Below are 17,171 nucleotides of genomic sequence, written 5' to 3'. Positions count from 1 at the left end.
CGTGTTGCGAAGCAACTGAGCCCATGCGCCACAACTACTGAGCCTGTGCCCTAGAGCCCATGAGCCACAACTGCTGAGACCACGTGTTACGACTACTGACGCCTGCGCACCTAGAGCCTGTGCTCCGCAACAAGAGAAGCCACTGTGATGAGAAACCCACGCACTGCAACGAAGAGTAGCCCCCACTCGCCACAACTAGAGAAAGCCCGCACGCAGCAACGAAGACCCAACGCGGCCAAAAATAAATAAATTCATTAAAATAAAAAAAAGGTCCCAAGGAGTGAAGTGGCTGGATCTTCCTGGGTGGCGAGGCAGACGTGGGGGTTGTGATGAGGGCTTCTGTTGATCTGACCAGAGCAGAGCATCCAGGGTGGGGTCCTGCCCCCATCTGTCCTGTGTATTAGGTGAGGGGCTTGCACCCTGTATGTTCCAAAAGGTGGAATCCCTTTGGAAAGTAGCCCAAGTCAAAGCCTGAGTGTGGTGCGTGGCTGGGGACGGTGTGTGTGGCTTTGCGAGTTCCTCAGGCCTGAGAGGTGACTCACCTGTGAGCTATGTCAAGTAGCCATGGGCAAGCCTGTGTGAGGCGTTACCCCAGCCCTGCCCTGCCACCTCCCCAGTTCTTAGGAGCTTGCGTAGGTTTGCCACAGCCCCAACATTCGCCATAAGGGAGGGAAATCAGATGAAGGGAGTTTCCCAGCTCCCAGAAATTTAGGGGGTCCTCCTGAGTCTTATGGTCTATAGACACCCTCCCATAGAATGTGCCCCCAACATTGACATTACATACCTATCATCTCCCCACTCCCTTCGGGGGCTATATAATCAATCCCTCACTCCAGCCTACCACCCAGATTTCACCAAATGCCCACAAACTGTGTTTACCAGACACAGCCCCGATAACACCTCCAGAGTCACCACTCCCTCCCCAGATCTCCACAGTCCAGCCAGCAACCCATGGCTGCCAGCAGATTCTAAAGACACCCAGAGATGCCACAACTCCCACGATCTCATTGGATCTTCAGCCCCTAAAGGTTATGAATTCTGTCCTTACCCATGGTCCTAAGACCATCCGGGCTCAACATGCCACCTCCCAGAGCCCCTCAGAGACCTGGGACTGCAGAGACTTTGGCCATCGGGGAACTCTATCCCTACAGACTGCACACTGCTCCCCTGGGCTCTGGACCCCCTTGCCCAACCTCACCACTTGCTCTTGAACAGACAAAGGGGGTAACAGAAACACCTACCTCATGGGTTTATCGTGAGGGTGACATTAATCATCTGAGAAAAGTGCCTAGCACAGTGTCTGGCATCCCCTGCACCATCTCGGGACCGTAGCTAGCTGTTGATTATTGTATTCTCTCCCCTGGCTGGCCTGCCACCACCTCCAGCTCACCAGGTCCAAGTCTGACCTCATCCCCCCACGCCCCCTCCACCTACAGGGCCTCAAGCCAAGGCCTGCAGTCATCTAGACCCCTCCTTCTCCTTCTGTGGCCAGCCAGTCCCCAAATCCCGTCAGTTTCTTCAATTCTACATCCTTAATCTTCCTCATCACGATCTTTGATCTTCGTGCCCACTGCCATCACCTCTCAACAGCCTCATGAGTGGTGCCCCAGCCTTCAGGCAGCCTTCTCCAAAGGAGCCGAGGGGTTCTTCCTAAAATGCAGATCAGAGCCCCTCACTCCTCTGTTACTTTTTCCCCTGTGGCTGGTAGGATGAAGTGCAAGCCCCTCTCCCCATCCTTCATCTTCCTCTCCTTTCCTCCCCACCCCCACAAGTCCCCCTAGCACTTCTACCCTGGCCTGGCCTGCAGAAGTTGCCAACAGGTCACCTCCTCCGGGAATCCTCCTGGATCACTTCCACACGCAGCCCCCGCCCCGGTCCTCACCCGCCCCCGGGCGAGGCCTGGCTCCCTCTGGCGTGCTCTCCCCGCGCTGAAGTGTCCTCTGTGAACCAAGGCTCACAGCACCCGCTCTCTTGAGGGCCTCCCCACTCGTCTGTCCCCCTGACAACGCTGCGAGAGCCACGACGGCCCGGACCGGGTCGGCTCTGCTCTCCACCGTCCCCTCGGGCCTCGGCGCGTCCGACTGCTCTGTGGGCTTCTGTTGAATGGATGAATCAGGAGCCCTCACAGGCCTTGCAGAGGAGGCAGAAGCCCCGTAGGTCCTAAGGTGGGGCCGCATCTCCGTCCGCTCACACCCACCCCGACTCCCGCGGGCCGAGAAGTAGCGGTAACTAGAATCCCCTCGCCCGGCTCCGCCAGCCGGGGCCGCCTCCTCCCTCCCCCGTGCTCCCGCTGCCTCCGCCCCTCCCTCCCTCCCTCCCGTTCTTTGTCTCCCGGGCGCCCGGCCTCCCCGCCACGCGCCCCCTCATCGCCCCTTCCCTGGGGACCCCCCGCGGATCCCCGTTGACACGACGCTAAGAGTATCCGCCTGCCAGGCGGGGGACCCCGCGTCCAGCCGGGCGGGGCGGGGAGACGGTTTCTCTCTCTCTCTCTCCCTCCCTCTCTCTTCTCTTCTCTCCTCTCCTCTCCTCTCGTCTCCTCTCCTCTCCTCTCCTCTCCTCTCTCTCTCTCTCACACACACACACACACACACACACACACTCGCACACACACGCGCACACACACGCACGGAGCATCCTCCCGTCAGGTCTCCTGGTCCAGCCCCTCCCGCCGTGCCTCCTGCTTCCTGCAAACCTTCTCCTCCTCTCTCCGAACTCCCCCACCCCCACCCCCACATTCCCTCCGGCTCCAAGACCCCCCTCGCTGACCCCTACCCCTACTCCCGGGATGGAGCGGATGGAGCCAGCCCGGAGCCCCCCGAGGCCGGGGTGACTGTCCCCCGCCCCTCTCCCGCCTGGCCCCAGCCCCAAACACCATGGGCCTGAGGGGATTCTGAGGCGCCGGACGCTGAAGATGACAGATGCTGGAGGTGAGGTATTGGGACCCCAAGAGCCCCAAGTTGGACGGGGAAGCGGAGCTGGGGGGTCTCCGGCTTGCGGTGGGAACCCGAGTGGGGTTGGATAGGGCGAAGAGACAAGGACCTTTCTTCGCCTGTCCCTAGGGCGGCCCGCACAGAGCTAGGGTTCTGGGCCGTTAGGAGATGGGGTGGAGATAGGATTTGTGTCCCTAATCCTCTCCCTTTGCCCGAGGTCCGGAGAGATTAATTTTTTTAAAAAACTGGTGTTGGGGGAGGGGGGAGAGCTTAACCCCTTCTTGCCTGGTGCGGAGTTGGACTAATGGATCGGACAGAACTAGCCACTTGGCTCTGATTGGGCAATAGGGGCCCCGAGAGTGCAGAAGGTGCCCTGTCCTCCACCCTCACCCCATCTCCAGAGGTGCTTGCTGGATGCCCCCAGCTTGGGCCTTATGGGAGGGGGTCGCCCCTTTCTCTAGCTCCACTCTGCCTCCCCCTGCCCCAGCCTCCTCTCCCAACCATCCCTCCCCAGTTGCACTTCTTTCTCGGGCTCCTTCTCCTCTTCCAGGGCCCCTTTCCTCTTTCCTTCCCCACTGAGGGCCGCCTCTCTCCTGGCAGCCGATTTTGCCCTTCTGCACCCCTCCCCTGGGCCTCACTCAGGGCTGCTGGAGCCCTGTCTCTACTGCTTCTTCCCCTGGCCCTGCTGCCGCCGCTGCTCTCAGGCTCATCTCCTTCTTGCTCTTTCTTCCTCTGCAGCTCTGTAGACTGACTCTCCACCAACCTGTCTCTGTCCTGCTCCCCATTTCCTCTCCAGGGCTTGTGTACCCTTTCTTTGTCTTTCTCCTTCCCCTGGGTCCCAGGAAACTTAGAGTTCACCTGCCTCCCTTTCTCATAGGGAAGGGTCAAAAGTTATTGGTGTTCTTCCTCTGGGAATTGGGAAGTTTTGGGAGGAAGGAGTGGCCTGGTAGAGTCAGAGCCCAGACTGCATCCAGAGAACAGGTTCATTTCCACCTTGTAGTGGTTACCTGGTTTGAATGTGCATGTATGAGTGTGGCGTGGGTGTGTGTGTGTGTGCGTGTGTGTGTAGGAGTGTAATGTTGTAGGAGTGTAAATGGGGGGATGTCTAATTTACCAAGGTTCAGTGTTGGAAGTGGGGGTGGGAAGGGCCTGGTGACATTCTGATGTCATGCTTCCCAGAGTTCCCCAAGGGACAGCGTAGGGAGGGTCCCCCATACACCCCCCAGGGAGTTAGTTGTTGAAGAAAGCGGTTTGTGCTGAATCAGAATTCATTTGGCACTGATGTGAGCTGGAGGCCCCAGCCCACCCCAGAGCATACCTGAAAGAGGATGGCATCCACAAGAGGGTCTCCACCCTAAACTGGGACCTTGAATAAAGAGCACATGGGCTCTCCATTCTCAGGTGGTCTAAGAGAGGAAGCACCCTCAGGGAACCTCCATTCTGATGGGAGAGGCAGTTCTTATCTTCAGAGATTCCCTCTTCTGATGGGGAATACTGCCCCTTCTCCTCAGGAGCTCCCATCTGATGTGGCAGAGATATGACCCAGTTAGGGAATCAATGAAGTATGAAAAATTACTCATTTCCTAGTAGTGGGGAAGAGTGGATTTAGAAATTATATAGACAAATGAGAGGAGTGAGGGCTATCTAGGACAGCTTTCTGGAGGAGGTGGCAGCTAGGTCCTGGTCAGATGAGCTTTGCGATTGAAGGAGGGAATTCAGTTCATTCTTAGGGCAGCCTCTCTTCCCATCTACCCCTTCAGGACAGGAAGAGAGGTTCTAGAACTTCTCTGTTACTAGCACCCAGGGTTGAAGAATGGCAGGAGGGTTCCTGGAGGGCCCACATCCCTGGCTCCTTCTCATACCTCATTTCCTGCTTGCAGCCCCAAGCATCCGCAGAGCCTGGGGTGGAGGTAGCTTTGAAGCGTATCCGGTCCTAGCGAGTATGGATCAGCTCCCTTACCTCTACCCCTGTCCCTTCTCCCAGCAGTGTTCTTTCCTCATGAGCAGGTTCCCAAACTGCAGATCACCACCCAGGACAGAGCTGAGGGGCAGGAGACTGTGGTCAAGGTCGAGTTCTGCCTCTTATCTCCTGCATCTCAGTTTTCCCATCTGTAAAGTGGGGATACGAAGAGTCCCAAGCCTGGACAGTTCACAGTGAGATGAATCTATGTAATAACAGAAGAGGAGAATCGGAAAAGACCAAGCAGGCATGAGGTAGCTTTCCCACACCTGTCAAGTGGGTGGTCTAATGCAGTGCTCTGCCCTTCTCATGGGGACCTGAGTGTTAGAAGTAATTGGAGATCACGTCCCAGGCATGCAGCATGCCCCTGACCCTGAGCTTCCTCCTTCTCCCCTCATCTGATATTCCCCTGCTTCTCTGACACCCAGGCTTTGGTTTAGGGATGCTGCAATCCTACATCTGCTAGGAAGCCTGCCCAAATTGTTCCGGTTACATATATCCTGCTTTCCCATCTGCCCTCCCTTTCTTACTTCCCACAAACAAAACCAAACCCCTGTCCATCCATATTTCTTCCCAGAACATTATCTGATGCATCATAGAGATTTGGCTCTACACTGTTCTGCTACGGGTACTCTTTATACCCTTCTGCATCTGTGAGTCTGTCTTGAACTGTGAGAACTGTGACTTTGTCAAGAACAGTGGCCCTGTTGATGATGCCAGCTTCCTGAACAGCTCATGTTCAGGAAGACAGGTGGTGAGTGCACCAGTGATGAGAGTGGGGGGAGGCAGGACTGGGTGATGGATGGGAAGATGGATGGGTGGATGGTATAAATTGACGGATGTAAAAATGGGTGGATGGTTGGATGGGGCGGATAGTGGATGGATGGGTGGCTGGAAAGATAGATGTTTGGACAGATGATGGATGGGTGAATGAGTGGACGGTGAATAGGCAAGTAGATGCATGGATAAGTAGGGACGTAAGTAGGTGGGTGGATGGAAGAACCTGGGTTCTCATTTTGATCTTGCCATTAACTTATTATGCGACCTTAGATCAGTCATTCTCCTGTCTCTTTCTTTATTTGTAAAATGAGAGGATTGGATTTAATAGTCTCCAAGATTTCTCCCAGATTTGATATTGGACAGCTTATGATGATTAAAAGCTTTTAGGGAATGCTAATGACGGAAGGGCCCAAGACAGTGACGGGGAGAGAAGTTCAGTGACCCGTGTGCAGGCACTCAGCAAATCAGCTTGGACCCGGGCTGCAGGACAGCCTGTGTCTATACCTGGACTCGCTTCTACCTCCTGCCTGCCCCAACCATCTGGGCTGTGGTTCAGATGATTTCTCTTTCAGGGGCCAGAGAAAGAGTTGTAAGGAGAGGTGAGGGCCGGAAGGCTAGGAGCAGGTAGCCGTTGGCAGCTCCCTTGCCTGCACCAACCTGAACCTCTTATCCATGGTCTTCTTTTCCTCTTTCTCCTCTTGTCCTCCCAGCTCTCTTGAGTCATGGCTTCTTCAAAGCTCCGAGAACCTGCGGATGAGGTTTTCGGTAAGTTCTGTTTGGCTCTATCTCTAGTCAAGGCTATCGGGCCTTGGGGAAGAGGAGTCCTGGTAACTTCAGTGTGTGTGTGTGTGTGTGTGTGTGTGTGTGTGTGTGTGTGTGTGTGTGTGTGTGTGTGTGTGTGTGTGTGTGTGTGTATTTTGGCCTTACAGCCTGATTTTTTGTCACCATTATCTGAGTAGATATCCAATTACAACAACGATGATAATAAGCGTCCCCATTTATTAAGTGCTTGTCTCATGCCAGGTACTAGGCTAGCACCCCCATTTCACATGCACTGTATCATTTAACCCTCACAACAAGGCTAAGGAGTGTGCCCACTCGTCCTACGCCTAGGACACGGAGCACAGAAGTGACTTGCTTTGAAGATCACACTGCAAGTTAGTGGCAGAGCTGGGACTAAAACTCCAGACTGCCTAACTCCCTGCTGGCAGCCACTGTGCCGTATGTACACCAGTATTCCCCAGCGCAGGTGACACAGGTTACCTCCGAGCTGCATAAATAAGGGACCTCATCTGCATGGATGTGCAGGGAAATCAAAAATGCATAACACACACTCAGCATCTACACCCTCGGGGCACCCCCAGACCGACCCCCCTGTGTTCTCACTGGGGTGCATGGACACCCCCCCACCCCATCATTTACCCCCTGCAGCCTGTCTATTGTGTGGATTAGAGAAAGACCACTGACAGGGCACAGCTCCCAGCATGCACTGGGGTGGAAAGGCTGTTTACCAGCTGGGTTCGGTGGAGGAACGTGGAGGGCGCGGTGGAGGCAGAAAGCTCGCGTATGCAGCCCTCAGGACTCTCAGCTGGGAGGGGCTCCTAGCTGTGGAATGCCACAGGGCCTCCAGTTTCTCCACCCCTGCCTCTCATCTCTACCTTCCTTGCCCTCTCCTCCTCCCACTTCCCCGGTCACCTCTCTCTCCCCTGTGGCTGCCACAGGCCCCGGCAATGCCAACGCCGCCTGCCGGAACTGCTGCCTCCTGGCTCCTGGGGAATTGCTTCCCGGCCTGGCCTCCCTGGGGCCTGTGCATGGAGGCTTTGCCTCGGGGACGCCCCCAGCCTCGAACTGTCTCTGGGCCTCAGACTCTGAGTCTCTCCATCCCCACGCAGGCCCAGCCTGACCCCTGGCCTGGCAGAGGCGAGCTCCCCGTTCCTTGGGCTTTTTGGCCTCCGCTCCCCCACCCCCGACCCTTCCTGTTTTCCTTCTCCCTGACCTGCTGAGGTAGCTGCCTGCCTGGCAGCCTTCCTGAAGAGAAAGGCGATGAAATATTCATGACTTCCCACTGCCCAGGGCCGGGCTAACTCCCAGGGAGAGAGGGAGAGGGAGAGCAAGATGGTGGGAGGGATGGACAAGGTGATGAGGGCCTGGTAGAGTAAGGGACCAGAGGAGAGGCTGGCCCCACCTTGCCTCAAAAAGCCCCAAGCCCCTTAGGAGTTCCTTTGCTCCCTAGACCCTCCACGGTAAGATGACCATGGTTTTGATGTGGCCCAGATTCACGTGCAGAGAGCCCTTCTCCACGGCCCAGGGCGGCTGGGCACCAGCTGCGCGCTGGACGGGTCGAGGAGGCTCATGAGCTCCCTTCCAGGAGCCCTGCCTACTGTCCTTAACTCCCTCTGCACCCTGGGCCAAACTTTCCTCTCCAAGGAAAGTAAGGGCCTGTAAGGTGAGGGGTTGGACTCACAAGTCACTCCCATCTCTGCCTCAGAGGACGTAGAGAGGGCTTGGTGGTTACACACGGAGCCCTGGAGCCGGAGCCCGAAGGCCTATGACCCTGGCCTGCTCTTCACCAGCCCTAACCCTCGGGCAAATGAAGGCTGCCCTGGGGGTTCTTGGAGTCGCTTCCTCCTTGGGTTGTGGGGAGGTTTAAACGAGCTAGTAACTGTAAAACGCTCAGAACACTCATATACACATACACTCTCTCACACACACACTATTCTATGCCTGTGTTAGTGCAATGAACAGAAGAGAGAAACGTCTGCCTTCACGGAGCTGACGTTTTAATGGGTGGAGAGACAATAAACTAAATTAGTAAAATATATGGTATGCCAGAGGATGACAAATGATATAGGAAAAAATTTAGCAGTGGGGGTTTGGGGGGTATTCTAAATTGGGTGGTCTCTCAGTGAGAGAAAGCATTTAAGCAGAGACTTGAAGGAGGTGAGAGAGAGAACTGTGCAGAAATCTGTGGCAAGAGCCTTGCAGGAAAGGGAAGAGGAAGTGCAAAGGCCCTGAGGTGCAGGATAGCTGGTGTAAGGAAGAGCCAGGAGGCCAGGGTGGCTGGAGCAGAGGGAAGAAGAGGGAGAGAGTCGCTGAGTTGCCTGAGTCTGGAGGCCGTGGTAAGAACTCGGCTTCTTACTCTGTGAGAGATGGAAGTCACTGGAGGGTTCTGAGCGGAGGGAGGCGTGACCTGGGCTGACATGTTTTATCAGGATCACTCTGGCTGCCGGGTTGAAATTAGGCCGTAAATGGGAAAGGGAGGAGGAGGGAAGACCAGCCGGGATGATCTGTAATAATGGAGGCAAGAGGTAGTAGTGACCTAGACCAGGAATGCTGTGTGTTCTCCCTCTCCTTTCCTCTCCCCTCCTCCTTCTCCCCACATGTATACATGTATGTAAGTGCGTGTGTATATAGACACATATACACAATATTTTACTGTGGGAAGTCAAAAGTAGAGAGACTAGCACAATGTACCCCATCATACGCTTACGTACTCATCTCAACCTCAACCATCATCAACTCATGGACAGTCTTGTTTCATCTACATCCCCTTCCACTCTCCACTCCTAGTCTCCTGGATTATTTTGAACCTAACCCAAAACATCATGTCATTTCACCATAAATATTTCAGCATGTCTAGATATATTTCCAAAGTAGAGCTAACAGGAATTGTGGACGGATCAGTTTGCAGGGTGAGAGGGAGAGGGAGGAATCACGGGTGACTCCAGGGGTTTGGCCTGAGCAGCTGCAAGGATGGAGACGCCATTCACTGAGCTGGGCAGACCGGGCAGCTTAGGGGGTAGGGAGGTCAGTTGTCCAATTGTGACATATACGTTGAAGATGCCCATTGGACATCCAAGTGGAGGTGTCAAGTAGGCAGCTGGACACATGAATTACCAACTGGGTCTGAGAGGAGTGACTGGGTGGACAGTGGGGCCTTTCAGTGAGCCAGGGACAGAGAACCAGTTTGAGGCAAGGTGGTGGGTTCGTTTGATGGGCTGAGTTTGAGGTCCTTGGGTGATTCTGACATGGTAAGTTCCCTGGCAGGTGCTGAGGTGCCCAGACTTGGAATTCAGGGGAGGGGTCAGAGTTGGAAATAGGTATAGGTAGTAGTTCAGCCACTGGGGTGGCTTAGGGGGTGTCTGCAGACAAGGGAAAGAGGAGCAGGCAAGGCAGGGCCTTGAGTGATGGGATGGGGTCCCTGAGATCATGAGGGGTGGAGTGGTGAAGAAAGGTCTTAACCCATGCTGAGGTCTGGGAAGAACCTGTTCTGCCTGGAGAAGCTCAGGGTCACTGCAGAGTGAAGGTTGCATTCTCCGGTGGAGCAAACGGAAAGTGAAACTTGGAGCAGGAGGGTCTATGCATAATCTGTTGGGTTTGCCTACTCTTCCGCCATGTCCTCATCCAGGACCTAGCCCTGGGCCACGGACCCCAGGACGGGAGAGACAGCCTTCAGGGGTCTGTAGGCTTTCCTCTCTGCCACCACCGCTGGCTTTTGGGGGTCCCTCTGCTCCAGTTAACTGTGAGCCCTCTAGATGCTCAGCAGTGCTGTCTCTGAGCGTGACCTTGAGCGTGGCACAGCAAGCCAGTGTCCCCAGCAGGGCCAATCTCTGGAGCTAGACTAGCCAGGCTCAAATCCCAGCCCACTGCTAGCTGCTGGCCTCAGTCAAGAGACTTAACCTCTCTGATCCTCAGTTTGCTCAGCTGTGAAATGTCCCTAGCAGCTGTGCCTAGCCTGCGGGTTGTTCTAGGTAGACAAGGTGTTGTATGTATGTCCTGGCGTGTAGTGGGCGCTTCCTCAGTGGTAGCAGTTACAACCATGCTCTCTCCGGCCTCATCCTCCAGTCCTTCCCTCCACAAACCTGCCCTCCCATTGCCCTGGAGGTGCCCGCCCCCAGCTTCCCTTCCTCCCAGCACTGCCTATACCAGTTTTGCCAGCCTCCTCTCTTGTAAACTCCCATCCAGACCTTAAGACCCAGCTTTGGTGTTTCCTCCTCCAACCCATCCAAACAGAGCCATCCTGTCCTCTGTGCCCGTGAGAGGTTCCATCACACACTGTATGTATGAGCTGATATGTCCAGCTCCCTGCGAGACTGTGAAAGACCCAGCTCTCCATCTCATAGGACTATCAGTGCCCTGCACTTGGAGACATTTGTTGAATGCCTGGGTGTGAGTACAGGTGGCCACTTGAGGTGGGCCTCCGGGATTGCTGTCCTCATGTGTCTGGTCTCTGCCCCTCTTCCCTGGTTTGCAGACCTGGACTTGGCTGTGCCAGAGACCGTCAGACTGGACAGCAGTTTACACAAGGCCCGAGCCCAGCTACTGGCCAAGGGCCGGAGACACAGGCCCTCCCGCTCGAGGCTTCGGGACAGTGCCAGCTCTGCAGAGGATGGTGAAGGCTCCGATGGGCCCGGAGGCAAGGTTGGGGCAATCCACCCAGTCGCACATACCCCAACCCACCCTTCTTGCTCCTGGATAGTCCCTCCAAACCACTCTTCCAGGGAAACCACACCCCTAGACTTCTGACATCATAAGGCTAACAAATATTAGCTGCAGTTCAATTCTGTCTCATCTCATCCTTTCAAGGAAGGTATTATCCCCATCTTCCAGACGAGGAAATTGAGGCTCTGAGAGGTTCACTAACAAAGTCACACAGTTAGTAAGTGAAGGAGGCGGGATCCAGCCCCAGCCCATGTGACCGGAAGTCCCATTTCCCACCTCTCGCTGCCCAGCCACCTCTCGGCCCAAGGCACGAGGAAACCCTCCCTCCAAGTCCCGGAAGGACCTAGGAGCCCGCGCTCCCCTCCGGGAAGAGGGGAGGAGGGTTGGCGGTGAGCGGCTGCCCCTTCCCCAGGTGACCGATGGCTGCGGGAGCCCCCTGCACCGGCTGCGCTCACCTCTGCACTCGGGCCCGGGGTCCCCAGCCGGGAGCTCCTTCTGCCTGGAGCCCCCGGGGTTGCGGCGCAGCCTGGACGAGGACGAGCCGCCGCCCTCGCCGCTCGCACGCTACCGACCCCTGCACAACGCCGCCTCGCACGAGGGCCTGGCTGCCGCCTCCTGCTCGCCGCCGCGCTCCGCGCCCTCGTCCGACAGCTCGCCCAGCTTCGTGCGCCGCCATCCCCGCGCCGAGCCGCACAGCGAAGGTGAGCGGCGGCCGGCGCGGCGCCCCCTGCTGGCAAGAGGTCCCTTGGGCGCCGAAGTGTGTGGCGGGATCCGAGGGGCAGGGTGGCTGAGGAAGGTGGGGAATAAAGACCACGGTTCTTTCACTCATTTCCCGAGCGCCTTAATATGTGCCAGGCACTGCTGGGCACTGACACACACAGAAGAGCAAGCAGATGCAGTTCTCGTCCTCACGGGTCTTATAGCTTCGAGCAGAAACAATCAAATCATCCATTGATTAAACGTATAGTTACAAGGTGTATTAAGTGCTATGTGAGAAAACAGTGCGCGGGGCGGGAGAGCATATATCAGCGTGAAACCCTCCTGGGAGCAGTTGGGAGCATCCTGGAAGGCTTCTCTGAGGAAGTGACATGTGAGCCAAGATTAGAAGGTTGGCTACAAGTTGGACAAGATAAAATTAACAGTAAACAGCAGTGGTCCCTACTTTTTCAGCGTGGTTTATGGTTTGTCTAAGGCTTTCATCAACATCTTATTAGGTCTCATGAAATAGGCAGTGTCATTATCCCCATATTTGAGATGCAGGAAGCTCAGAAGGTAGTAACTTGTCCCAGGTCACACAGCTAGTGAAGGGCACCAGAGCCAGGTTACCTGATTCTAAGTCGAGAGAATTCCTACCACCTCACTGGCAGCTGGAAGAGGCAGACAAGCCACCACCCAGGCTGTTTTCTTCCTTCTCTTCCACAAAAGATGACAGCCGGGATGCCAGCCCACCTGAGCCCGCCAGCCCTACCATCGGCCTGGATAAGAAGACTCGCCGCAAGTTCCTGGACCTGGGGTGAGTGGAAGAGGGGCCAAGAACAAAGGCTTGGGGATGGGGGTAGCACAGTGGGCAGCACTGTCCCACTCCCCCTCGCCCTCCCCACAGGGTCACCTTACGCCGAGCGTCCACTAGCAAGAGCCGGAAGGAGAAGGGCAGCAACCGTCTGTCCATGGGCAGCAGGTAAGAGGTACCCACAGCCCCTCAGCCGCAGCTTTTGCCCCCAGCTCCCTGTGCGCCCCAGCCCTTGCCTTGGTGCCCACACCCATGCAGGGCACTCTCTCCACAGGGAGTCGGTGGAGGGGTCCGGCAGGTCAGGGGGCTCCCCGTTCCTGCCCTTTTCCTGGTTCACAGACAGTGGCAAGGGCTCGGCGTGTGCTGGCAGCACCACCTCCCCGGCCTGCTCCCCTAAACACGAGGGCTTCAGCCCTAAGAAGTCAGCTTCTCAGGTGAGTCTGTGGCCCTCTGGCTCCCATACTGGCCCCCAGACTCAGGTGACATGAAGACATACTTCACCCTGGCTTGGGCTGGGATCCAGGCATTCCTGGAGTCCATCTGTCTGTCTATGGAGCCATTCCGTGATCCATTAATGCATCCAGTTTCTGAGTTCAGGCATTCGCTCATTCACTTGTTTATATGCTGAGTGGCTCCTTCATTGATTCGTTCATTGCTGCCTCCATGATCCCCTAGTACACACCCGGCCTGAGGGCTCCTCTATCCCTGCTAACTCTTCTGCCTGGCTCAGTTCTGGCTCCATGTCCTGTCTTAGGAGCTGGGCTACGTGTGTGGTGTGGTGATGCTTGGGGGAAGCAGAGATGAACAGGACCCCAACCTAGCTAGTGCTCAGAAAGTGCACTAGCTGTGGGAGAAGTGGGAGAAGTGAGACCGAGTAGCAGAAGCAAGAACGGGCATCTGTTTACGTTCCCCGGGACTCCGCGGTCTACAAAGCTCTGAGTGCATGTTTTTGCTTTACTCTCACAAAGGCTCAGTGAAGTGGGGAAGGCAGACACACTCACCCCCATTGTACAGATGAGCAAATGCAAGCCCAGACTGAAGGCATGTGCCTACAGACTCAGTTGGATTTAGGTGCCAGGCGCTATGACTCCCAGCCCTGTGCTTGTTCTGTGATTCTGTTCCTTATGTGCAGCCTGGTCAGAGATCAGAAAACTGGAAATTCAGGGGAGAAGGGATCCCTCCCTTTCTTCCTTCCCTTGTGCTGGGCCCTGGTGAACAGACACAGCCCAGGCCCTCACAGAGCTCACAGTCCAGTGAGGACAAAGACATCTAACCAGGTTTTTACGAGCCAGGGTGCTAGAGGCCATGCTGGGGAGGCACAAGGCAGAGACGTCCGACCCAGCGCGAGGGAATCCCAGTCCGCTGTCTAGAAAGCGACACCAGTCTGACCTCCTCCATTCCTGCTAACTACTCCGCCTGGCTCAGTTCGAGCCCCACGTCCTCCCAGAGGCCTCGGATGCGATGTCTCGCACGGGTCACCGCACCCTGCGTGGCCGCCTAGCTCCTGGCTCACTATGAGGGCCCTGAGCAACTCCTGGTGCTCAGCCCTGGGCTGCAGCTTCCTCTGGATGGGGCTGGAGGGTCGGGGGTGACTGCCTTGCGCTTGGAGGTGAGCTCTCTCCTCAGCAGCGTGCCCCCCTCCTGTCTAGGAATCCACTCTGAGTGATGACTCCACACCCCCCAGCAGCAGCCCCAAGATTCCAAGTGGTCCCCGGCAGGCGGCCAAGTGTTCCTACCCCTACCACACACTGTCCCAGTCTTCGGATGAGGTAAGCAGGCCCTGACGTCTGACGCAGCCAGGTGTGCGGGCCACGGGCCACGCCTTCCCCCCTCACACTCCTTGGTCTCCGCCCCAGTTTCTGGATGAACCTCTCCCCACCATCTACCACTGGACCAGTCAGCAGGTGGGCCAGTGGCTGCACAGCCTCAACCTGGAGCAGTACGCTGCTGAGTTTGCTGCGAGGCAGGTGGATGGGCCGCAGCTACTGCAGCTGGATGGAAGCAAACTGAAGGTGGGTCAGAGTACAAGGACCACGACCCAGCCAGAGCCTGAGGCAACCTTCAAGAATTAGGATCCCCTCATCCTGACCTCTCCACTCCCGTTAAGACCACTGCCCTGGCCTCTGACCTCTAGGCAGGATCCCCGGCCTGATCGCTGCCCTCTAGTATGGGTTCCCAGTCTGACTCCAGCCCAATTCCTCAGTTTGACCTTCAAGCTCCAGCCCAAGTCTCCAGGTTGACCTCTGACCTTGAGGACTAGCCTATCATCTGACTCTTCACTCTAATCAGTCTCCCGTGGTCACCTCACCTGATTCTTGGAGTCTTAGTCTCCAAGACTAAGAATCTTGGAGGCTGGTGGTTGTGGGAGGGAATGAGTCGGGGGTGGGGTGGGGGGCGGTGGCAGGGGGCTTCTGGCCTGTTGTGCACCCTCTGCTGAGCTGCTTGGGGAAGCGGTGGTGCAAAGAGTCCCCCAGGAAGTCTCTGGGATGGAGAGGGGACTCAGCTACTGACTAGCTGTGTGACCTTGGACATTTTGCTCCCCGTCTCTGGGCCTCAGGGGATCAGGCAGGGTCATGCCAAGGCTGAAATCCTGAGTGGAGGAATATGGGAGCCAACCCTCTACCCTCATCTCTCCCAGTCACTCCCATTCCAAATTCTTGCCCTGAGGGTTCTGATCCATCAGCAAGTCTGGGAGGTGGAGGCTGAGGGCTGGCAAGAGCTCCGGATAGAATACACCTGGGGCACAGAGAACCCGGGGCTTGGGTTGGCCAGGCCTGGGTGGCTCCAGGGCTCTTCCGCTCACCCTTGGATTCCTCCCCCAGAGCCTGGGGCTCAGCAACTCACATGACCGGGCGCTAGTGAAGCGAAAGTTGAAGGAGCTGGCAGCGGCCGCTGAGAAGGAGCGCAAGGCCCAGGAGAAGGCTGCGCGGCAGCGTGAGAAGCTCCGGCGCAGGGAGCAGACGGCCAAGAGGAGCTAGGGGGACGGGCAGGCAGCTGCTGGGCTCTGAGGGCACAGGCCGCCCGGGGAAGTGGGGCCTGGCCCCATGCTCTCAGGAGGAACAGCCCTCTCACCCTGTCTTCTATCTGGACCCAGATTCCTCAGAAAGGGAGACCCCAGGGGGAGGACCCAGTAATAAACCCCATTTCAAGGACTCGTCTGGCACAGGGTTCCTGGGGGAAGTGGCAGATTATGGGCAGAGAAGCCAGGGCTGAAGCAAGTCTGGGAGCCCAGAAGTGCCTGAGTCATTCTGACCCTCTGCCCTCAGGCCATGGTGGTCCTGGGACCAGCAGTGAATTAGGAGGCCTGCTTACCTACCAGAAGCCCTGGGCTCAGAGGGGGCCGGGCATCTCTGCAGGAGCAGGTAGATAGAGCAGTTCCTTGCCAGCTCTCCCAGGTGACTGTGTCAGGACAGCCCTGTTCTGCTCCGCAGGGAGGCTGGTGGGCCTGCAGCACGTTGCATGCAAGGTGGGCTCCCAGTCTGCACTCCTCAACAGGAGGGCAGAGAAAGCATCATGATTACCCCACATCATCTCTGCAAGGACTTCAGAAGGAAGGGAGGAGGCAAAGCTCCTCCTTTTCCCCGTCCCTGTCCTGTGGGTCTCTGTTGAGATAATGCCCTTGCAGGTGTGCCCCTCCTGAGGCCCAAAGCCTGGTCTTTGACCCACTCTCCAAGCTGGGCCCACTTCTGCTGCTCCCTCAGGGGCCACCTGGGCCCTCCCTGAGGACAGAGCAAACTTGGGAGCTGGTGGCCACGGAAGACACCCCCTACCAATGCCTAGATGGTCCTGAACTGGCGAATCCTCATCCCAGCCAGAGAGGCAGAATCTGGGAGGTCCCCCGGAGGCTGCTAAACTGGAAAGGTCCATCAGCTGTCCCCCATCTGCCCTGGTCCCTAGCGAGGCCTCAGTGGGTTCCAGAACTGGCAGACAGCACGGGCTCCGGTTCCTGGGCCACAGGGAGGGGTGGGGCCAGCTCCCTGGGTGGGGGCGGAGTCCACCCCAGCAGCCCAGAGCAAGCCATCTGTCCTTGTGGGGAGGGAGTGTGCGGCTACGGTGCTGGCCAGCGGCTAGCCCAGCTTCTGGAGCGCTGGCCGGAGTTAACAACGAGGCCAGCGGCCTCTGATTAGAGACCTCCCTCCGCCTCCTCCCATCCGTCTGGAGCGGTGGACAGGACCCGATGCATGCCTACTCCCCTCGTTCCAGCCCAAGCGCTGTGGCCTGAGGGCTACCCCTATTCCTGGGTCTCAGTCCTTTCCTCCTCTCTGCTATCTGTGCCGGGAGAGGGGCTTCAGAGAGGGGACTGAGATATGGGGGCATCAGTACCATCTGGGCCCAGAGGAGGGGCCAGTGGGGAAGGTGAAAAGTTCCCAGGTCCTTGAAGCCATCAGGAGTTATCTGGGTGCCCACCTGCATGTGAAGGGGGAGGCGGTACTCAGTTTATTTCAATAAACACTTACGACGTGCCAGTGACCTTTCTGTCTGCCCCAGCTGGGGGGTTGGGCTGGGCCCCGAATGTGGGAGGCCACAGTCCCGTCCCTGGGTGCCGCAC

The 17,171-nt window shown here is 57.0% G+C and overlaps 1 protein-coding gene across 8 annotated transcripts; it reads left to right on the top strand.

Annotated features, from left to right (window-relative positions):
- Positions 1 to 2,219: 2,219 nt before the first annotated feature.
- SAMD14 (sterile alpha motif domain containing 14) lies at positions 2,220 to 17,088 on the top strand. 8 transcript variants are annotated; one of them, XM_033411116.2, is made up of 11 exons: positions 2,984 to 5,144; positions 5,468 to 5,644; positions 6,381 to 6,435; positions 10,925 to 11,091; positions 11,525 to 11,813; positions 12,538 to 12,625; positions 12,716 to 12,790; positions 12,897 to 13,056; positions 14,272 to 14,391; positions 14,479 to 14,634; positions 15,445 to 17,088. In XM_033411116.2, exons 3-11 carry the CDS (start codon positions 6,393 to 6,395, stop codon positions 15,598 to 15,600), a joined length of 1,254 nt encoding a protein of 417 aa, XP_033267007.1. In that variant the 5' UTR covers positions 2,984 to 5,144; positions 5,468 to 5,644; positions 6,381 to 6,392; the 3' UTR covers positions 15,601 to 17,088. The 8 variants fall into 8 exon arrangements, with proteins under 8 accessions (XP_049558626.1, XP_049558624.1, XP_033267013.1 ...); XM_049702667.1 differs by lacking the exons at positions 2,984 to 5,144; positions 5,468 to 5,644 and adding an exon at positions 2,224 to 2,927 and having other exon boundaries at positions 10,925 to 11,086; XM_004282626.4 differs by lacking the exons at positions 2,984 to 5,144; positions 5,468 to 5,644 and adding an exon at positions 2,230 to 2,927.
- Positions 17,089 to 17,171: the final 83 nt, after the last annotated feature.

This window comes from Orcinus orca, chromosome 19 (genome assembly GCF_937001465.1).
Source record: "Orcinus orca chromosome 19, mOrcOrc1.1, whole genome shotgun sequence".
Lineage (NCBI taxonomy): Eukaryota > Metazoa > Chordata > Mammalia > Artiodactyla > Delphinidae > Orcinus > Orcinus orca.
The sequence above is the reverse complement of the archived record's forward strand: the minus strand, read 5'-3'. Positions and strand labels throughout refer to the sequence as shown.

What these genes read in the sequence shown, in the direction of transcription:
- SAMD14 (XM_004282626.4), top strand. Translation starts at nt 6,393, where the DNA reads ATGGCTTCTTCAAAGCTCCGAGAACCTGCGGATGAGGTTTTCG. An exon ending in CGTCTGTCCATGGGCAGCAG is followed by an intron (nt 12,791 to 12,896) that starts GTAAGAGGTACC and finishes CTCTCTCCACAG; the next exon opens with GGAGTCGGTGGAGGGGTCCG. An exon ending in TGTCCCAGTCTTCGGATGAG is followed by an intron (nt 14,392 to 14,478) that starts GTAAGCAGGCCC and finishes TCTCCGCCCCAG; the next exon opens with TTTCTGGATGAACCTCTCCC.